General features: G+C 45.6%; 1 protein-coding gene across 18 annotated transcripts in view; it reads right to left on the bottom strand.

Annotated features, from left to right (window-relative positions):
• The window catches only part of TANC2 (tetratricopeptide repeat, ankyrin repeat and coiled-coil containing 2), a 278,090-nt gene that overhangs the window by 72,405 nt on the left and 182,387 nt on the right, over positions 1 to 23,298 (bottom strand). For all 18 annotated transcript variants that reach the window (XM_035347942.1, XM_035347941.1, XM_035347940.1 and 15 more), the window contains 2 exons: positions 16,953 to 17,216; positions 5,438 to 5,563 (listed from right to left, as the gene is read on the bottom strand). In XM_035347942.1, the coding sequence (XP_035203833.1) occupies positions 5,438 to 5,563; positions 16,953 to 17,216 (390 nt within the window). The remainder of the gene's footprint in view (positions 1 to 5,437; positions 5,564 to 16,952; positions 17,217 to 23,298) is intronic.

The raw sequence follows: 23,298 nt of genomic DNA, 5'->3' as shown, positions 1-23,298 counted from the left end.
GATGCACACGGGCAATGGCCCACTGCACGGGGCGAGGACCAGCAGGTGAAGGGGGCTGGCTGATGGAAACGACGTGTTTCAGCATTGCCTCTGATGGGAGAGATTTTCTCTCGTGTTACCCCACCGACACCATGTATAGAAAATGAAATAAAAGTAATTATTGAGACTCCATGTGGAAAACATCGAGCTAAGACTGGTGCTCGGTAAGCTGCAGCTTTACCCCACTTGTGCGTGTGTATGCAGCGTGGTGTGTTAGAGAGTGAAAATACACGACCGTTTCTTCTGAAACCAGATGTCTAACAGGTACCAAATGGTCCCGGGGGTAACGCAAAGACAAGACTGAGTACATATGTAAGCTGTGGGATCCAACGGGCTCCTGCTCTACATGGTGGAGACAGATTCAAATCTTGATTTCTTTCCGGAGGTGAGAATGGGCATGAGGCTGTGTGACGACTACACCTTCAACCGCTACAGCCCAAGCAGACAAAGGGCATCCTGAAGCTTGGACGTGAATATACAGATCTTGGTTGTCACCAGGTATATGCAGTCCTAAAACAGGCTCACCAAAAGCCGGAGGAGGGACATACCCACTCATCTGCCAATATCCAGCCTTCCTGCAGACCTACCAACACCACTGATCGCTGACCACAGGGGAGCAAATGCCTTCTTCTGGCAGCCTGGCAAGACCTTTATCGCTCCCAGGCTTCGCCATCGCGGGGCTGACCGAAGGCAGGGATGTTGGTAAGCCTCTTGCCAGGTTCCTTTGGACATCAGTGCTGAGAATACGTTTCTTGTGCCACCAGCCACCCAAATCAAGGCCACATGCCAGGAGAAGACCCAGATATTTTGTTTGACTGTGCTGAGCAGCATGGTGGAGCAGGGTTAGCGGCTCTCTGCACTGCCGTGCACATTCTGTTAAGCTGCTGCCCTGCAAATACCTGCTTCAAACCGCACCTTCAAGCCAACGCGTTTGCTTTGAAAGAAGAAAGCAGCATCAACATTTTCCTTGCTGGATCGTCTAAAAGGGTTATGAATTATTTAAATCTGTCATTGACTAATTGCAAGCTATGCGCCAGATCCTCATTAATTCCCGATGCTGTCTGCTGAGCCACTCCAAAACCCTCCCGTTACTATTTATTTTACGAGCCTCAGCAGCCGGTGGTCCCCAGGCAGAGGACGAGGCAGAGGCACGTGGCCGTGCTCCTTTCGGGCTGTGCAGCTCCCGGGGGATGAAACGTGGGGCTCTGCTGAGCTCCCAACCATGACCTCGACCGGCTCCGCTTTGCAAAAGAATAAACAATTCTTTCATCTTAAAAGCTCGGCTTCTTACAAAGGAATGAACAAAGTACAGACTGGTAAAGAAACATGTCACACATCACGAGGGAAGGAAACGCAGAGAGAAGGGAGGCTGCGCTGTAGCCTCAGCATTTGGGGCAGAAGTTGAGTAAAGGATAAACCCATGGAAAGGACTCCATAAAAGAGGAGAAGGTTCAGAAATACTGGGGGAGGTGTACTGTGCACGCCTTTTGGACAAACTGTATCAAGGCACCTGACTTCAGCATTTGGGAATGAGCTGCCTTTCCATCCCTAACATTTTGTCAACCATGGGGTCTATATTCATTTTTAATCAAGGATTTTAATAGAACTTAAGCCAGAGTACCACAGAAACACCCAGAACTTCAGATAGTATCTCAAGGTAAATTAAAGCCCTACTCCTGTAGAGGTGTCGAGTAGGGCAGTGCAAGGTCTGGCAGCGTGGAATTTTCTCTCTGGTATAACAGAGTTGATGAAATGCTGTGCAAGCTTTGGTACAGCCCGGCCAATATACTCTAACCCCAAGCTCAAACGCTGCCTACCATACCTGTGCCGGCTCTTTTCTGCATTTGAAAGCATCAATTAAATCCCAGTGAAGTTGGCTGTATTACGGGCACAACTGAAAGAAGCCACCGGGCTGAAGACGAGCAGGGACAAAGTCAGACAAAGGCCCGTCCTGCTTTACCACGCAGGTCATTCTCTGCTACCCCACGTGAATTTTTACTTAGCTTGTTGAAAGAATCTTAACCGCCTGTTCAGAAATCACGTCTTTTTACAGACTCCTCTCTTTAAACAGGATTTTTTCTCAGCTACACTGGCAATCAGCATCCACAGCTCATTACTTTGATATTTTGCTCTAGAAGCGTTCCTGTTGCCGTTTTACTTTCCCCAGTGGAAGATGTATCCTGCTGTCCAAAGAAAGCCCATACCAGACGAAGATGCATAGCGTGGATATTGCCAGTACGTGGAGAGGAAGCCCAGGCAAGAAGCGCTTCAATATTTCTTACAGTGAAACGCGGTTCTGAATAACACAGTATCAATCAGCATCTGCCGTGCCCTTCGTTAAATAGGAACCCATAAATTAGTCAAATGTTTATTTCCTTTCCTTGCTTTAGACTGCAGCTTCTTTCAGTTGTCATCTGAAGTGTCTACATCCATCACCATGAAAGCAGTGCCTATTTTTCATGGACTACCTGCCTAAAAAGGCTAAACTATTTTTAACATACCCAAAAGGCTACAGCAGGAAATAGACACCACGAGGGAAAACAAAACAAAACAAAACAAAACAAAAACACAGAAAATTATAAAAGAAATGTTAAGGAAAACATGCTCCTGCCATATGGCCTGTATTAGTCAACAGTCCTTTTCCATTGTAGTGCTTGGGTTTGAACACTTTCTCCAGCCTCTCCTCCCCTACCCAACGAGATTCTCCCACTGCATCAGCGCAGACACTTTCCTGTTGGAGGAAAAATAAATAAATCCCGCTGGCAACAGTTGGGATGTTCTAGTCCCTGTAATTTGGTTGCCATCTGGCTTCTGCTCCAAGGTACATCATAACTATCATCTTGTACTTCAGGTTACAAGAGCCCAGAATGGCTTCAGATTCCGCTGGCTCAAAATAGCAAAACCGAGAAGAGCATTCGCCATCCTACTACAAACCTGCCACCGGTACAAGTGCTTGTAATGCTCTTACAGCCTTGGGGATTACACCGCAAAGTTCCTCACCTGGTTAAAATAACTGATTTAACAGGCACAAATAGCCAGGACGGTCCCCCATTTAATCGCTCTGCACTGGGATTCTCAAACACCAGGAACAAAATCAGTGGGCTGTAATCTATGCCGCCAGATCCCGGGCCAGTAATTGCTTCATCATTTCAGCAGAGTGCCAAGAGCAGAGAGATTGAAGTTAAGCCCAAGTTTAGCATTTCCAGTTGGAACAAAGCGCTGGTGATTGTAACAGCCCAGATCAATGCAATTTCACAATAATATCTGGACCACTGAGTATTGGGTTGGGGGGGGCACAGATATTCATTGAAATGAAAATATTTCCAAATAGTGATGGCTTGATTTTTTTCACATCCTCCTTTCTCCCATCCCCACCTCTTTTTAAAAATAGCACCGCTCCTCAACTGGAATCAGCAACAAGTTCCAAAAACTTGACTTGCTGCTGCTATTCTCATGCAACCTTAGCAAAAAAAAGGAGGAAAAAAAAAAAACATTAAGAAGAAAGAAAATATGTAGTGCTACATGTTTTTCAAAAGCGTGTCTGGAAAACAATTTGATTCTGTTCCTACAATAAACTTTAATGTTTTGGATGCAATCACTGCAAATTACGAAGGCTTGGCAAGCTCTTCTGCTCGAACATATGGAAATTTTGTCTGTCAAAGTTTGCTTTCTTCACTTACTGCCTGCTAATACATTTTTATAACTGCCTCGCCAGCCAATGTGATTTCATTACAGACTGCGATCCAAAATGACAAAAAAAAAACTACACTTTTTTCTTGCAGTCAGGGGCTTGTGTGCTTTGTAGAAATCCCAGCTCTACCCCAGGTCCTGCCTGCGGTGCTGCTGAGCTAAACCCAGCCTGCTGCCTGCCATGTCCTCGCCCGAGGACGGCGGCCGTGTTCCCAAAGGAGACCCAAAGAAACGGGGAGCTGCACGGACTGCCAACAGAAACCACTCTCCCTGCCTCCCAGCCACAGGAATAGGATTTACAGTTTCATCCTCAGACCACCAGAATCCAAGGGGGTCTGAGCGAGGAGCCCTGAGCTCTGTTGGCCATTTACTGATGGGGACGAGGCCTTAACCTGGTGATTTGCTGCACATGCAGAGCCACCACCGTTACCAGAACAATGGTTTGAGGATAAAAACCAACAGCAGTGCTCGGATTAAAGTGGGGATGGAAGCCGTGCGGTGGGATGAAGCCTCAAGGACATACAGTGCTATGGCAGTGCCAGATCTGACCGGAGTGCTCTGGAAATAAAATCCCCAAATGTCAGCCCTGGTGCTTCTTCTCGTTGCTAACGTCTTTCTGTGGAATTTGCCAGGAAGAACCGCAAACCTTTCCCCTCTCAAAAGGCCTTTCAGCAGCGAGAGGACCGCCTGAATGGCAGCATTGTGAGCGGCCATAGCAGGGATGCTTCGGGGTGGTGGCTCCACGCACTGCGCTGGGCTCCCGCTGCACGGGCACGCCACGAATTGCAAAGGGGGGCTGCAGCTTGTGCTTTTGTTCCAAAATAATAATAATAAAAAAATAAAAGTAGTCCATCAAGCTTTCTCATTTTTCAAAAATTATCAAAGCTCTGAATTAGCCTCAGTGCTCGGTGACAGGGAGCACTGTTAGGGGAGCAATCAGGGAGAGGAGTTTGGGGACCTTTTGCAGGAATCCCCATAAGTGATATAGCATTAAATGCAGAGGGTAACGCAGATCGGGGGATGCATTTACCCCCACCCCCTTAGCAGTGCATCAGTGCCAGGCTGTCTGTAGGCACAGCTGACAGCATCCCAGCCCCAGGACGCCTCTGGAAGGAGGAGTGGGATGTGATGTTGCACGCTGTCTTTAGAGTAAAATTTATCGATTTCTATTTGTATTCCCCAAAAGTGAGGCTGCTCACAAATTGGGCCAACTCAGTAAAAGAATTCCTCCATAATCCAACTGAAGCACAGTTTGGGGCTCCAAAATTAAAGCACGTGCTCTTCCAAAAAGGACAATTAGAGAATGTCTGGGGGGGGGGGGGGATGGACCTCTGTCATCAGTGTTTGCAGGACAGTGGTGGGGGATGCATCTTTACAGCACGGCAACACGAAGCGTGTATCTGGCAAACCAGACACGTAGTGAGCCCAGAAAAACAGCCCCAAAACGTTCGTCCAGCGGCACTTCACTGATGGCGGCACTGTTTCAGGGACAGCAAGGCAGCATCCAGCCAACCACCGCCAGACACAAGACACGAGTACTTAGCTCATTACACATTTGTCTTCCCGATTAGGCCACGCCACCGAAGAGGACACTGCAGCAGAGCCCCACTCCGACATTTTCACTCGCAAACCATTGAATCCATCGGCAGCAACATGAGATCCCCCCCAGATTCCCCGTGGAGGCCACGAGTCTCCAGCCTGCTCCTACCTCGCAGGTCCTGCTGCGCACGGGCGCCGGCCACGCTCTGCCGCGGCATGCGGAGGGACGTCCGCAGGGGAGTGTGCCTCTGCTCGTCCAGGTACGCCAGGTCCTCCAGGTGGGCCGAGCTGGTGGCTGCACGAGAAAGCAAAGGACTACATCACACCCGGCTTTGAGATCCCATCTTCTGCCCCATTCATTTTTCCTTTAAGCCAAACATACACAGTCAGATCTACATTGAGTCAATGAAGCTGAGATGAAGCAAGTCTAATTTCCCGTAGCTGGGAATAAAGAAGTGTTTTGGTAATGTTTTCTCATGTCCCATTGGGGTTTGCTCTGGTTCGGTCCCCTGCTGATGTTCACATACAAAATGGAGATGCTTATACCTGATCTAAGCTCACCCAATCACAAAACTTACTCAGCTGCAGACGTACAAACTTTGACGAAGATAGTCAGCATTTCCTACTACATAAAAAACGACTCAGTAATGCATTTTATGCCACCGTCCACAACCCTTCCATTGTTTCAGAGCTCCTTAGTTTGGATATTAGCGTCTAGGTGTTCAGAAAGCCAGAATTAGTGGAAGAAAAATTAAACCTTCAACAGACCAGCAAAAACACACAAGTAAATGAGAAAAATGTTATCTGAACTCAAGAAGATAACTTTACTATTCCAAAGTTATTTGCTCATGGGACAATTTAGTTTTCTGTACAATGTTAGATTAAACAGGCCTAATTTATTGGTCTCTGCTGAAGGTGCCATCACTACTTGAATAAGTACAGTTGGAAGAGAAATGGCAGCTAGAAACTTTATCTCTCCCTCTTGGAAACTGGCAGATAACACAGTGAAGGGATTTTTCTTCCATTTTTCAGCCCAAGCACTGCAGACGGATTATCCCCCTGCCAGCTGAGCACACGCCTCCGGGTGGCCGGGCTGCTGCTGCGGGACACGGCTACAGGCAGCGACCCCCAGGGCATTACGTGGAAACTCAGCAAATGGTGAGAAGCACGGAGGGTACAAACGAACTGATTTTGCAGGTATTTAACTCCCAATCCCCTGGCCTCGAGCATGACCTCACCTACGGGATTTCCTATCAAGATGTAGCATTCACAACGATCATTTCAGAGATCTGTTCTTGATGTAACACTTTTTCCCAATGACTACAAATATTTTCAAAATCAGATTTAATTATGGGAAGAAACAGAGAGAAGGGAATCTCGTGGATTGATGAGAAATGTCTCTGGACCATATCAGAGGGAAACGTCTTGCTTTACATTTGCCACCAACTGCATTAATCAGTACAAGAAACAGTAATTGCTTTTTTATACAGGGATACGTGACGATGGGAAGACAGGAGAAAACGTGCTTTAAACAAAACAGAATCAGAACATTTGCACATGAATTTACCTACTATTCAGAAAGTGCTTTGCCATGTCAGAGCACTTTGCAGCCAAGTAATTTACAGAATATTATAAAATGAAGGAATGAGAACTCCACTGCAGGGGAATACCACGCACATTTATAACCAGAAAACTTAGATAGAAATAAAAAAGCCTTTGCAGATCAGCAGGTCTGTCTGTGTTCTGATAACCACTTCCAAAATTCCCAGTAAACACTTACCAAAGGCAATCACTCAATACGCAGCTGTTCAGCACTCTGTATCTGACCCCTTTTATTTTTTCTTTTTTGCTAAGTTCATTATGATGTTGTAGCAGAAAGAAGGTCTCAGTGGGAATAAGTGAGCGATAAATGAAACAACTGCAACTTACATTTCATTCACTTTAGTATTTGGTCACTTACCAGGACAGGATTATTATTTTAAATCAAAATAATTAATTGAATGACTTCTTCAAAGACTGCCTGGGAAGCTGATGTGAACTCTTTGCTGTGAAGTGAGTAAATATTTTGATATTGCTCTCTAGAGCAGTGCTCAGCACCAGACTTTGAATCCTTCCTCCTTGTCACACAAGATGCACCAAGTGAACAAAACTGAAAGGCAGAATATTTCTAAGTGAAGAGAAATATTTTTTCCACACAATCCCTAATTACCACGTGCGTATCTTTACAGGATCTTGCTGCAGTCAGAAACTAAGATTGAGTGAGTAAGAGGGGGTGGAGAGAAGGGGCAGCGATTTTAAATGCTGTTCTTAAAATAATACTCTATTATTTATAATTCTATTTATAGATTGTAACTCTTATAACTCTACTTACAGATTTTAAGAACAAATAAAAGAGAAAGAGAGGACAAAAGGTAAACAACAGGAGTGATAAAAAACAAGGAGTTAAAGCATCAGAGTCTGGTTTTAGAAGTCCTCCGTGCTCTTTTACCTCTGTAAGGTTGATTAGATGCTCCCTGTGGGGCAGCAATTAGAGCTGCAGCGCTGCATTTAGGAAGATGGAGATTTGGAGTGGACACCAGCGACGTGCTCTAAGCACTGAACCCACCACAAGCCGCTTGCAGGTTCAAGCCCCACTTGCACTAAGGCCCACAGGCCAGCGGAACATGCCTTTGGGATGACAATGTACCCTTTATGTCCACTTTTTGCACTGTAAATGAGCCAGGGTGGCTATAGTGGAACAGCAGATGCTACCACAGGAGCCAAAGGCAAACCCGAGGCAACACCAAAGGCAAAATCTAGGTTGAGGGAGGTTCTTCTCCCCCTCTACTCTGCCCTGGTGAGACCACATCTGGAATATTGCAGCCAGTTCTGGGCCCCACAGTTCAAGAAGGACAGGGAACTGCTTGAGAGAGTCCAGCACAGAGCCATGAGGATGATGAAGGGAGTGGAGCATCTCCCTCACGAGGGAAGGCTGAGGGAGCTGGGTCTCTTTAGCTTGGAGGAGAGGAGACTGAGGGGTGACCTCATTAATGTTTATAAATATGTAAAGGGCGAGTGTCAGGAGGACAGAGCCAGGCTCTTCTCGGTGACATCCAATGATAGGACAAGGGGCAATGGGTGCAAGGAACATAGGAGGTTCCGCTTAAATATGAGAAGAAACCTCTTGACGGTGAGGGTGACAGAGCACTAGAACAGGCTGCCCAGGGGGTTGTGGAGATTCCTCCTCTGGAGACAGCCAAAACCCACCTGGACACGTTCCTGTGTGACCTGATCTAGCTGTTCCTGCTCCGGCAGGGGGATTGGACTAGATGATCTTTCAAGGTCCCTTCCAATCCCTACCATTCTGTGATTCAGTGAAACCTGACATATCTTGAGGATACTGGGACAGGGAGAAAACCCCAGCAGGCCGAGCTCGCCCGGCAGCAGCTCGGCCTTCATCCACACCTTTGTGCGGCCTGTGCTATCGCAAGGCAGGGCCTGAGCACATAATCCTTCCTCTCCAAATAAAAGGCCCTTTTCACTTCAGTCGCTTGTCAAACAACAAGATAAAAACCAGCTGGCCTGGACTCAGACTGACTTGTACATTTCGGATGTGCTGAAAAACCACACCGGGAACAACCCTGGTTGATCCTGAGAGAGCTGAGAAAGGGAATATTCAGGCAAAGGAGAGCTTTTTTAATAAAAAATAATCAAAGTCTGTTATACTTGTAAATGACACTGCATTAAGCTTATGCAGACCATTAAATTGAGTTAAGGATTATCATCCTTCCCAGGCATATCTTCCACACTTGAATGGGAGTTATTAATGCCTTACACACGCAGCTCAGCAGTTTTGCTGCACCAAGGCTCCAGCGCATACAATAAACAAACTTGCTGGCTGAAAGAACCACTGTTTCTTTGTGAAGGCATCAAGCTTTTCCTTTACCAAATTCTTCTAAACATTCTCATGAATTCAGTTCAGGTTACCCTGTTGAAGCTGCTCCTGTTCCTTGGGGGCAGGTGGGAGAATGAAAAGGGAAGGAAAATGAAATTACCCCCCTTGGACGTGATGCGAGGGGATGGGAGCACCTGCAGTGAGCACTGCTGTGTGTGTGCTTCACCACCAACTCCTTCTACTCTTACGTATGGACAGCAGCTGCCAAAGAACAGCACGTCCGCCCTCCAAATCCTGTGGTCAGCCCTGCACCAGTCCTATATTTGTTCCACCAAGCACAGAGCCATCAAGGATAGCCAGAAACACTCGTCTTCCTGGTAATTTCATTTCTTTATACAAGATCACTGGATGTGGCAATGCACTGTTAAAAGCTCCTTTTTCCATTTTATACCATGACTTAAAACCAACAATCATTTTCTCTCCAATTATTCATCAACAACAAAAAAAAATCAACTTTTCCTTTGAAAATTCACCTTACTCCTCGAATACATAACCGGTGTTGTAATATGGTTATTAGCGATTACTTTTGACTTGTGGTCTCCAGGAAAACACCCTCATACAAGGCCATCTTGTGCACACTGAGAAAATCCTACACTATAAACGTGTTGCATGGCCAGGAACTGAGACTTGCAATACTAACACAGTATAGAGCCTCCTGCTAATTGTACAGGATTTTAAATGCCAGATTGTTATTCTCAAGAGGCACATAACATATGCCTTACACAATCTGTATCGCCCAAATCGTACTTGACTCACAACATTCTTAGGACCGGTTTTGGTTGACTGTTTCAGAATTGTCAGCTAGTGTCTGCTTTGTAGCTCATGTGCAGTTTTAAATCATTAATCACAGTGATCATCTAAAACTTCAAGAGAACACTCTTGAGAGTACGCACAGGTTGTCAAGCCCAGTTTTCCAAATGGTATCAGCTGGTCTCATCAGGCACAGCATCTCCCTGCTCGACACATTGCTTTCTGTAAAACAAAGGCTAAAACCCAGCATTGCTATAGTTTTTACTTTGCCATATTGACAGTTTTAGTGTGTTTTTTTTTTTCGTTGTTGTTGTTCTGAAAAGGCTGCTTTTAAGGGTTTTTTGTTGTTTGTCTTTTTTTTTTTCTCTTTTTTTTCCTCTTCCTTTTTAAGTCCTCAATAATCGCTTTTAGCATAGCTTCAGATGAATGGAATTTGGTGATATTTCATCTCCTACATAAAAGCCACAGTTATTAGATAAAGAGCCAAGTGTCTCATACGCATCAGGCCCATCCTTTCCCTACAGCTTACTTCTGGGCTGTAGGATTTTCCTTCTTAAATATAGGAAATGGTTTTCAACATGAAGCCAGGTTTTTGGAGCCTATGACAACTGCTCCCCCCAGTTGTTAACGCAGAGCCTGATTTGGGAGACGTCCCTTCACAGTGGTTTCTGGCCTCCGATCACACCAGCTAGCAGCTAGAAGGATGGTTAGCCATGTTGGGATCTGGACGGTTTCTGAGCAACGTAACTGTGCCAGCACTTACTGACTTGTGTAATTAAAAAGCTTTTTTAAGGCAAAGAACTGAAAATCTTTAAAAGTTGCATTAATTTTCTAGGATGTGGATCTTGGTTAGAAGACTTCAGGTCTATCCAGTCGTTCCTCATCCAGTAACTCACGTCGATACAAACACGGTAGCCAGTCTTTTACTGTGAATCAGGAGGAGACCTTCTCCTGAGTTTGCTCCACGTCAGGACGCTGCTCTGAGGTGTTCCTCATGCCCCGATGGGCAGCAAGGAGCTTCTGCAGCAAGCAACAACTGCGCGCTTTTCGAGGCAGTGCAATAGGCGTGCAGCTCCCTGGAAGAACAGTTGTTCCTGGGGAGAACAGCGAGCCAGCTGGCATTTTTTATTGTTTTCTTTACCTAGGGAGTCTGCATTTCAGCCTCTATCCTGTCTGTGAAATGGCGATTAAGAGACAAGCGAAGCCCAGATGCTAAGTGGTGTGCGCTGCCAGGGAAGAGCACGGGGATGGCTAACTGCCCGATTTACTGCTGCTCCTACGAGAACTGGGGAGTTCCTCCTCGGCAGCCCAAGCCAGGCTCTTTCCTACCTTCATCATCATCATCCTCTACAGCCACAGCCGAAGAGACTCGCACGCTACGAGCGGTGGCTAACGTGAACCACACACCCATTCCAGGCTTCACCATGGCTGATTCTTGTAACCGTCAGTCCAATCACCCTGCCGATGAACTGAGATTTATCCTTCTGATTTAGAACTGAGGAGTAATTAAAGAGGCCTGCGGCCAGAGAAACGAGAAGTCATTTTTCTAGATAATATGCTTCAGTACATCAAAAAATTATGCAAGATAAGTTGAGCTTATAAAGTATAATATTAAACTCTTGAAAGCTTCCCCTCGATGGTGAGGTTTATTCCGTGCAATAGGACAGAGCGGTTGCAGATACAAGGACACAAGGGAGAAAAAAGTCCTCAAAATAACATTTGCATACTGCTGATGCAATCTTCCAAGGAAATGGCACACAACTAGTGGAAGACAATTCAGCTTCACTGAACTTTTTGACTAACAGACAGAAGGCAACCTGACTTGGAAGTGCTATTTGGCAGCCCAGATGCCCGGTGGACGTCAAGGATTGGGTCTTTTGGGGGAAAAAGGAAGAGTGGGAGGGAGCCGCTGCTCCCAGCTGAGTCAAGGGGCTCAGCTTGCTGTGGCTGATGTCAGAGTGTGCTGTTGCAAGGTAAGGTCCTCTCCATTTACCCCAAATTCAGTTTCCTTTCAGCTGTTCTAATAAATTTGCTTCAGAATTAATGACATCATTTTTGGCTAGATATCTGGTCTAAGTTACAAGAAACAGTCAAGCACGATTAGGATAACATGAAGTTTGGGGTTTTATCTGAGGCATCTTTGTTTCATCGCTCGTTTTGGAATGATTCACAGGAAGAGTTGTATCTAAGTCAGAGAATACCAACCCAATAACTAAAGTAAAAGAAGAACAAATTGTTGCTGTACTGCAACACGTTGCAGGGCTTGTGGAAAAGCAAGCACACTACGGCAGATCTCATTAGAGCTTCTTTTCCCTGTGTTGCAGCATGTTGCCTTTAACATCATACTTCTGAGTCATTTTGGTATCAATTCTCTCCCTTGGGCTGAGCAAGAGGTATTCTTAAAAAGCATCTGCTGTGCTTCTTCCCAGGTGTGGTCTCCCAGGGTCTCGCTGAGGTTTTGCAGACCCTCCAAGCATCACGCTCGCCCTGCTCGTGAGACCTCTCCAGCCTCCTCCAGGGACAGCACAGGACAGAGGAAAACAAACGTATTTCCATGTTAAGAAACATTTAAGTCAGCTTTTATGACTTTCCTGTGCCCCTGGTTTGTGCTTTCTCCCCGTGTGGTGCAGGCAGGGCTGCTGTGCACTCACGTCTCTGCCAGAAGCATCCCAAGAGGACCAGCTGCCAGACGCAGGATGCTTCCTGAGATAACCACTGCTCGCTGTGCTCCCACAGACCTCACGGACAGGCGTTTTGCAAACCCTGCCCTCACCTTTACAGATTAACTTCCTTATCTGTTGGAAAGTTGAAGCTAATAGCTAACAATGTATTTGCTGTTATTTTATATTCTCCGAGAGGAAAAAGAGAGGAACTAGTCTTATAAAAGGTCACTTTAATTCTCTTTAACATGGAAGCAGACCTTATAAACCACGCGCGGGGTCTACGTAGCTCAGGATTTCACGTTTCATTTCACAGGTAATGGAAGCAGAATGAGATGCCCGTCATGTACATGAGCTGCAAACGGTGCTGAGGCCTTTGTGTTCATTCAGAAACCTGAATGCCCAGCTCCAGTGTCAAGTGTCTTCTGATGATTACTGTTAGAAATGTTGGAAGCATATCAAATGAGTTATTGTGCTTATTTGCCTGGAAGAGGGTAGGAGGAAAATACAGTTGCAGCTTTCAATTTTCTGGGAACAATGAAACAGCAAATGGATTCACATGGCTCTGAACTGCAAAACCGAGTTTTAAAGAATTGTTGGAAGACCTGGGATTATTTTTATAGGTGTTTTTCTTGGATCCCAACCTCTGGATGCTTGCAGCCCCTGCCCATTTCCCACGGTAGAACAGAGCACACAATCTCTGCAGATGGGCAAAGCGCTCCGCACTGTACAGAAGTGAAGAGCTCTTTACAGAGCAGGTAAACACTGCGGAAAGAGGATTACAATCACTTCCTTGGCAATTTGCTGTTGCTGTCAGCACTCTGATCGCAAAGGATAACCAGATCAGCTTTGTATCCTTTGGCAATGGACAGGAATTTTTCCATCTTATCACCCCTCACGTGCTCACTCGTTACCTTGAACTGGTTCTGTACGCGGCTCCGCTCCTTGTTCCCTTTCCTTCCTTTTTTTCAAAACTCTTCTTTTTTTCTTTTTACCTTTGAGAGTCGGGGTTTCAATTAGAACTGGTGATTACTCAATGAGGCTTTGTGAATGCCACACAGCTAGAAAAATTGCCGTTAATACTGGAAGAATGGAGGCAGGTTTCTTTGTACTGCAAGGTCACGCTCTGGAGAGGTACTGATCCCTCTGAAAATGCTCCCTGTAGGGGAGCTTCCCTGTATGTAGGAAGTGAAGGGGCTTTCCCTAATTACCACAACACATTTTTAATTGGCTTTTCTCTTATTTTTTAACATTAATTCAATACAGCATAATACAATGTCAGCCAAACAAAGTGTTTTGAGCCGTACCATTGCAGTATTTGTTAGCAGCACATAGGAATACTGAGCCTTTCTGGAGGCTGAGCTGGGTTTCTCACCACTTTTATCCGAGAACGGTGCAAGAAAACCATGTCAGGAGCTGAGCTGCTTTCTTAGCTCCGAGAAGACTTGGTGGAAGCAGAAGGCAGGGAGGACTGGCTGGTGGCTGGACTGCGCCGGCTGACGGTGCAGGGCTCTGGCGTATGGTGGCAATAATTAAAACATAACTAAGAGCTGTTAATGTCTGATATTAAGAGAAAAGAATCAGCAGCTCTGGTCCCTGAATTTCCTTAGCTTTTTTTTTTTTTTTTTTTTTTTTTCCCTGCAAGCATGGTATTAATGCTATGACTCTATGCTCACGTTTTGTTTAATTTTCTTCTAATTTATTAGTGGTATTTTAACTCACAGCCAAGCTGCGAGCAATTTATTGTCTGCGAGTTGTGTGTGACCCCGAGCCCTTCAGCTCTCTCACTACTGAGCTCAGGACAATTTGCCCCCTCCCTTTCGCACCCCAGCTCTCCTTTCTCTTTCAATTAAGTACTGTGAAATGCTGGCTGCCCAGCACAACAGCGGTGCCCTTCACAGCAGCTTCTGGCTTCAAACCATAAAATTGCCCAGCAACTTTTATTCTCCGTGCAGTAATTCACTAAGTATTGGTCACCATATGTGCCCCAACTGAGCTCACGCAAAGGAAGTGCTCCCACTATTCCCACAACTTAAAAAAATCACATGGCATACAGCAACCCAGGGATCGAGGTGATTTGCCAAGACCCAGAGGTGCTCTACCAAACCTCCCATCTCTACAAACATCCCGCTTTGGCATTTTAAGGTACTCCAGGGTTTTTCCAAGAGAAAGTGTTTGCAATAAATTGCTTTTAATTGCTTCTGAAGACGTATTATGCAACTAAGTGCAAGACTGGATCAATACATGTTGGGAGAACGGCTTCCATTTGTGAGCTGGAGGGATTCGTACACGAATTTTTGTAAGCCCGGCATAGAAATGAACATTTTTGTTCCATTTTGGAAGATATACAAGGAGCACTTTAAGAAAACTGCAGAAAAAAAGAAAAAAGCCACAAGGTGTAAGTGCCGCCGCGCAATGGAACAGACTGTTTGTGTATAAATAGACTGTTCAGCTGTGGTGCAGAATAACAACAAAGAAGAACAGCGTGTGTTAGCAAAGGTGTGGCTTCATCGTTAGCTTAAAACGGGGAAAACCACCCTAAGACAGGCTGCTCTCTGCCCCATCCACTGGCAGGTGCTCTGCCTTCTGCCCCCACCCTAATGAACCTGTGCCTCAAAATTAAGGTGTGTGTTTTCTGGAGGGTTAACTTTCAGTCAGATTAGTCTGCTGACCTGGGCCGTCACCTGGCTGCACAATGTCAGGTGCTCGTGCTAGGAGGTGCAGCTCGCAGACAGAGCAGGCTGACTCTCTGGGCAATAAACTTCGAGGAAGTAACATTCGGGCAGTCGATGCTGAAAGGTTAAGCCAAATCTTGTTCTCTTTTCAATATCTATTCCTACAACGGTTTATCCTGGGGTACGTGTGCTAGCTGACTTATTTTAAAAAGCACAAAGATACAGAAGGAAAGGGTGTTCCCGAACTTTGCTAAATGGTTTTCTACTGAAAACCACGTTTTTCTATTTGCCTATGAACACACCATTCAAGCAAACCACTTCCAAAGTCACTGAAACCGGTATACCCATGTATTTACGTGTACGGTAACCAGCCCTGCTTTCTTCTGCAGGTGTTGATGATGTGTCACTTCTAAGAAGTGAACCCAAAGCCTAAGTAACAAGGCTTTGCAAGTGGAGTTTCCTACTTTTATTTTCTATCACCTCTTTCTAACCTGAAATCCCACGCTGTTAAGTCTTTCAGATGTAAGCACGTGGCATGTGTTGTTTAACCACCCCGCTTTGGGGCTTCGCGTTTCAGCATCTACATTTCTACATTGCTTTTAGGCCTTTGATTTTCCAAAGTGGGATTAAAAAGGAAATTTAATCTAGTTATGCAACACAGCCTGGGTGGAGCAGCAGTGCTATTATAACCATCAGTCTCCTGGGTCTTTGCAGTTCAGATCTTTTGGGCTAATACTTCTACGGAGAATCCTGCAGGGACTCTAAAATAAGACAAAGACCTCTCCATGTGTCTATATCGACAGACATACAGACCACCTGAACATAACGTTTAACCCCCAAAAAGTTACCCAGGAAGAAAAAAACAGCAAAGCAAGGAAAGATAATTCCAGGCAAGAAGCTTTTCAGTAAAGCTTTCATAGTTTTGATCCTATCTCTTGTTCCTGCTGTTACCAACTTGAGGGATGAACTTAGCAGATTGTTAAGACCTTACCAAGCTATGTCACAGCATCATTTCAGAATCTTTCAAACAGTGGCTATGAAATTAAATGAAGAAAATTTTGACACTGTGCCAAAACAAAAAACTCAGTCATTAGCAAACCCCAGATGCTGCAAAAGCTGAGCTAGTGTATGCACACGTGTGCTAAGGCAGGCAGGGCAAAGACCCATCAAGAGATTGGATCCACAGCAACTTTTCTGCAGGAAACTTTTCACAATTCTCCTAACTCTGAAGTTCTTTTGATCATCAGAGAAGATCAGACACTTGATTTTTCTCACAAAGATTCCTTTGAAAGAGTATAAATGACTGTCCGGGAATTATGCAGTACTTTAAATCTGAGATTATTTGCATTGCAATGATAGAAAATAATTACCTTTTTTTAAAAAAAATAAAAATACACTCTCCACTCATCTTACAGTTGCACCATTTTGTAAAAATGACACCACAGATTGCTGAAGTAACTGTTAAACTACATCAGAAACAGTTTCCCCACAGGAATTTTCCATGTAGAAGTAATAAGTCAAATGGACAGACAATTTTTGTCACACTTAATGACTGCAGAAAGGAGATTCCTCTGTGGATAACGATTACATGAAAAAGGCTGTGGCATGTATATGCTGCGTCTCTAGTTTCAGTATGATATAAATGCAAAAAGGTTTATTTCTTACCTGCTACTGAATTTGGCCGTGGCATAAGGTAAAGAGGAATAGACTGCACTGACTGGGACAAAACCGTCTCCAGGTTCCTTTCCGGGATCTTGTTCAAGCTGTAGGTTGAGGCCGTCATGTTCTCGTCCACGCGATACAAGCAGGAGTCCATGCTGGACTTCTGGGACTGCCAGGGTTTCAGGTTTCCTCCAGATCCAAGCTCTTTACTGCTCTCCCCTCCATACTTTGTGCGCTCCACATTCTCTGAGTAGCTTGTCAAAGTAGCTTGAAGGAAGAAATTACAAACAAAATGACTAACAAAGAAAGAATTGCTTGCATACATGCTGCTATACACGAAGTTGTGCAACGCAAGCGCCAAAAATGATGCTCATCATATTTTCCACATGCACATAAATCAGAGATGGAATTTAGCTTAATGATACCACTTCTGCTTACTACTTCTAAAAGAACATTTAAGCTATAATGTCTTGGCTCATACTGTTAAAAGCCATTTATAATTATAAAGAGTATTAAAAATTATGTACAACGTTGTATGAGAATACGCAATTCCAGAAAGACCAGAAATGATTAAGGACAAACATTATCAGTGCTCCAAATGTCTTTCAATTTGCATCACAGTTGCAACCTTTTCAGAGAATGCTTTCAGAAATTTATAAACTTACGAATATAATTTACAAACACTGTCTAACAATGAAATATCACATAAAAACCCACACCTGACTTGCCCAAACAATTAATTCTTATGGATTCGTTCGGTTCAGAAAGCGAACTCGGTGTCTCGTTTGATTTACAGCCGTTTGTATCAAGCTTTAAATGTAATCCACACATTCTCCCGCACAGTGCTTGACTTGAAAGAGTAGGATTGTTGATATATGAACATATAACTCACTATCATCTCACTTGCCACAACCGTGCAGATTCCTGCTGCTATTCCAAACCCCGGAACACGACTCCATCCTGCCTGCTCCTGAGCCCCAGGCGCGCTGTGCTTGTAGACGTACTCGCTAATATTTATCTCATAAATCCACTGAAATACGTCATTTTCACTTAGCCATGGTAAATACCTCTCCCAGTCCAAATTCTCTGCTAATTTCTCTGCCATCTGTCCCTGGACACAGCAGCATCTCCTCTTGTTTGCAAACCCCACTGTTAGGCTTCCTTAGGGGCCGCCTTCCTTGCCCGCACAACAGCTCAGTCCTGCAGCTCCGCTGCCTCACTGACAACCAGCCCCGCGTTTATTTTTGTCTTGATGAATGCAAACAGCAAATTTCTCCTAAGATTCACGTGCGTTTAGGCTAAAGCCTCGCCAAAGCTTTGCCTGCTTTTTGAAGGCGAGCAGCCTCGAGGAGAGGCTCCAGGCAAAGAGCACCCAAAGGAGGCTGCTGTTTAATTACACGTGGGCAAGGTTCTTCTGTTTGTTTTTCCAAATTCATTCGGGAGCGGAGAACTACGTGTTTTAGTTGGTTGTTCACATGATGGGTGCTGTCTGATGTTCGGCATCCGACTGGACTCGGAAGTACCCCCCCAGAGCTGCCCTGTCCCCTCTGACACAACAGGCAGCTTCAGGGCCGACGCTGCTCTCCTTGCCCAGCAGACTGCTCGCCGCTCTCCCCGGTGCAGAACCATTCATTTCAATGTCCAAGGATCAATCCGGATTAATTATACATGTTAAATGTCACCATAATGTGAACCAGAATTAAAGCTTTCATCTGAAGCCACAGAATCACCAAAACAAACCACCAAGACCTGCAAGAAGTGCCTGTTCCGTGTCCATCCCAACACAGCCCGTGCGGCTCCACCTTTACCTTTTGGACCTATTTACTTCTCAGGGTTGTGCTTCCCATCCACAAAGTGAGATCAATGCTTTTGTACCTCATCAAGGTTTCCAAAATTTAGCTCTTTGTATCATTTTTTAAAACTTAAAAACCAACGCAGGTACCAGATGAGAACCGGCATCTTCACAAACGCTGGCATTTAAGCACCGCGTGCCGTCAGGTGAACACCGCTACACGTTAACGTGACCAAATGAGACAAAAACGAGAAGCAGATGTCCACAGATCTCTTTTGCTCCCTTGAATTGCTTCATATCGATAAATAGATTTTTAACCGTTTCCCAGAAATTTCAAAAGTCTGGTTCTGAGGTGCTAAGCAGCCCGTGTTGGCCATTTACAGAAGAAAAATCCATTAATTTGTGCCACCCCCGGTATATTTCTAATTAATCTCGGTAGAGACACGTCAGCAGCTGAAAGCAGTGATCTTCAAATGCATTAAACTGAGGACAAAACAAAATAACCACGCGTCAAAATAAGATTTCTCTTAATGAAGTGGCAAAAAAATGATAACCAACCCTGCTGGTCTCTTTTCTAATTGTCAGTTTGTGTTCATTTTGAACATAACTTTCACTGTTTTGCACTAAGGCTGTTTATGTGCAAACTCGTCATTGAATCAGGTATTTCGGATTGCTCCCTGCGGGTCGATTTACCTTCTGAGCAGCCCGGGATGATACCAGCACGGCTACACGGGCTGGAAGCGATTACTCGACGGACTGAATCTCTTCTATGAGCTATTTTAAACCAAAACAATTTTCGTTTTATTTACAAGGCAAAAGTATGAGGCTATCTCCAAGTTGGCAACGTGAGCCAGCACGCAGAGCGCGTCCCCCGGGAGAAGGAAAGCCTTTCCAGCAGCACCCCAGAGCTGGGCTTAGCCCCGGCACCTGGAGCTCAGCAGCCAGCCCCTCGCCACGGCATCTGGGCGAGCAACGCTGAATCGCACAAGATGCACATTACACACAGCAACTCAGGTTGTTTCAGTGCGATACTCAGGGGCAAAGAGTGAGGTTTAGGTACAAAAAAAGTGCAAACATTCCTTGGGTAAAAAGAACTTCATGGAAGCTCCACACAGGATCAAGCCCATAAACACCTGTCGCCAGAAGAAAAGCTGTGAATTATCATTATTTCTGCAGGTTTGCCATCTGCATACCCCAAAATTCCCAAAGAACAGAGCTGCGGAGGGGATTCTAGGACAGGGGCTGCCTTGAGACGTTTGGGTGCGTGCACGCATCCCCACGGCCTCCTGCATTTCCCTGCTGGGGATTAACTGTGCTCTGCAGCAATGAGCTCTTCGGACAGTTCCGTGGGGAAAGAGGACCCGCCCCTGGGCTGAGTCCTGTCCAAGTTCACAACGGGGCTGCTGCTGTGTCATTAACGCACCTGAACTCTACCTACAGGTTAAAAATATTCTGCGCCTTAGAGCAGTGAAGTGCTGGGGAGAGGATGGGGTGAGGCCGTCTGGAGCCGTGCACCACCATGACACCGATGGCCGGATTTCTGTCCTTGAGCAGATTTTGGAGCACAGAACCACAAGGAAACCCTGAGAACATCAGATTATACTAAAAACCGACTCTCATGTTGAAATTCCTGCTGATACTACTACTTCAGTTAGATTAAAGATCTAAATCGCCAGCAAGTATTTAGCACTAATCCGAGGAGATTTCGTGGCTCTGCGATTCCTGACCACGGCACTCACCCCGCCGATGGGCTGCGAAAAGGAGCCCCTAATGGTGAAAGATCCCAACAGACCCAAACCTGAGGCTGCACCGTTTAAATCGTGCCAGGGCTAAAAGGGGCTGCAGGCACATTTATGGACTGACCCACCAGAAACCCAGCATTTGAAGGTTTCATCGCTGGCAACGCTTCAGCTGTGCGGGACACATTCCGGGCTTTAAGGGACGCGGGATGTCACGGCCTGGGGACAAGGAGGGTCAGCGTCCCCGAGGGTGGCCCAGAGCACCACGAAGGCAGGAATTAGAAACCTGGGAAATGACAATGCAGTTGTCACACTGATGGAGACCTCAGTGAAAGGGTTCTAAAAGACCCAACCAATCCTTCAGACACTGCTGGGAATTTTTTTACGGGAGGGATTCGTGCAGGGACGGAGCAGGATGGGGGCACCCCAGGAAGCCGCGTGCTGAACAGGAGAGACCCGAGAGCCAGGGAGAAACGCCTGTGGTTCTCTCCAGCACTCCAGCGACGGCACATGTAGATAAATATAGGTGTGTATATATATCATATCCCCAGTGAATCAGCCGGCGTGCAGTTCACACCGTGTTTAATCTGAGGACAGAATTTGAGGCATGTGAAGCATCAGAGCGCCGCACCCCTCGTCGGTGACTAAAGCCCAGAGAGACCCTGGCACTGCAGGATCAAGGCGCGGAGGCGCCCCTGTGCAGCCACCACAGCTCTCAGGGGATTTGCCCTATCTCTGCCCGCAAGATTTCAACACCGCCCTCTGTAACAGCACCAATGGTATCAGTGAGAGCGGCGCTGCCTCGGCTTCTTTGAGGATGTGTGCTTTGATGCCGGGAGGGGAGACACTGCAGAGATGCACCAGCAGCCCTTTTACAATCCTATCTCGCTTTTAGCATTCAAGTCTCACGCTTGCCTTTTACCTCAGCAGAGGATTTGATGCTTTGCCTGCGTCAAGCTTTTAATTTTGAACCCTGACGTGGCTCCTTTCCTTTGCCGAAACATCTTGGTTACAACTTTTATAAACAGCTTGCTTTAAAATGTTTTTATTTCTTTGGGAAAGAGCAGAACTGAATCCAAGGTGCATCTAAGGCAGCATCCCAGACGTCACCAAAGCCAGTGCTACACATCACTAAGAAATACCGTGTATTTACAGGACAGCAAACATTATTTCTAATGCAGTTGCAGGTCGGCCTGTGCCCCGGAGCACAAGGCTTTCAACTGCATTTGTCTTGAGTCAAACACGCGAGGGGATTTTTCCCATCCCATCCAATTCTCCTCGAGGCAGAGATCATGCCTGGAAAATGTCAGCCTTTATGCTCACGTTGCAGATGGAGCTGAAGGAAAAAGCACTTTCCTACAGCTACCATCTTAGGACGAGCAACAGCTAGGATCTTAATTAGAGGTGGAGATTTGTAATGCATCTCAAGGAGGAAACAGGGATTTCATTGCCTTAAAGACATAACTGCAGCAGAGCGGGGAGCCTCGTATGCTGCCCTGAAACTGGGTACTAGAAGCACGTGTGCAGCCACTGCAGGTTAACCTCATTTCACTCTCATCCAGTAACACAACAAAATACAACTGGCCTTATCACATTAGAGATGTCCTAGCCCAAATCTTTCCCCAGGGACGGCGGCAGCCTTGGGCACTGCAACCAGGACATGGGTGGCCTCTGGAGCACTGGGTGCTTTCAGAGGAAGAAGAGTTATTCTTCATTGGACACCATCAGGCAGAAAGTTTAAGGCTTATCCAAGCAAAAAAAAAAACAACAACCACCAAACAAACCACAACTTAAACCAGCCCTGGTTTTGAGGTCAAAATCCACCCTGTTCTTTCTACGTTTAACTTCTCTTACAACAGTGGTCCCAAATAGGGAAAAAAAATCATTGGCTTAATTTGCATAAACAATCCTATCAAAGACAGAGATTAACCAGGTAAACCAATTTCTGCTCCAAGCCTCAAGCTACTATAAATCACAGTAAGCACCCAAAAGGTCTTGAAACGTAATGAAAAATACCTTGACAGTAGCATCATGCTGACCCTATATTCCTTCTGTTCTAAATCTGAATTCCCTGCTGCAGTGGCTGACAGGCAGGATGAGGAATGGTATGAATGCCTCCAAGCCAGAAAGGGCTCGTAGCTGCTTGCTCTGCAGCCCAGAAATGGAAGGGTAAAGCAGCGTTAGAACACGGGGACGCGCCCCGCATCACCGCACAACTTACTGCAAATACTGAGCTCGGGAAAGAAAACTTCTCAGCAAATCTTTCCTCTATAAATCTTGGTTCGTCACTTCCTCTATTGTGAATATTAAAGGAATCTGGTAAAAAGGCTCCAAATCTAAAATATAAGCAACAACTTGCGTTTTCCTCTATCTCCTGCTCGGTCCTTTCAGTGTAGTCTTTCTTTCAATTTTTCACTCCATTTTTTTCCATCTATCAGGCTGGACCCTAACCCAAAGCAGATTTCACAGTTCTCATGTAACACGTGTTCTGGGCTGCGTCCTTCTGCTTTTATCTTTGAACACTCTTCTTTCTCTCCTCCTCCTTTTTTTTTTTTTTCCCCCAAAAAAACATAACCGCCACCTGCCGCCAACCTATTCTCTATCCAGTATTTAAGGGCGAGATTTTGGTAGCAAACCCAGCCCCTGACGCCTCGGAGATTTAACTGGGGGGAGGCAGAAATGTTTCATGCCTGGTTGGGTTCCTCACTCCTCACCCTGCCCACGAATCACTTCACATGTGCACACGTTTACTTTTGCTCAATTTGTCCTTTTTAAGGAAATTAAGAAAAAAATGATCCAGAAACGGTATTTTTTCATA

This window comes from Oxyura jamaicensis, chromosome 27 (genome assembly GCF_011077185.1).
Source record: "Oxyura jamaicensis isolate SHBP4307 breed ruddy duck chromosome 27, BPBGC_Ojam_1.0, whole genome shotgun sequence".
Taxonomy (NCBI): Eukaryota; Metazoa; Chordata; class Aves; order Anseriformes; family Anatidae; genus Oxyura; species Oxyura jamaicensis.
Note: the sequence above shows the minus strand (reverse complement) of the source record. Positions and strands in the feature narration are given on the sequence as shown.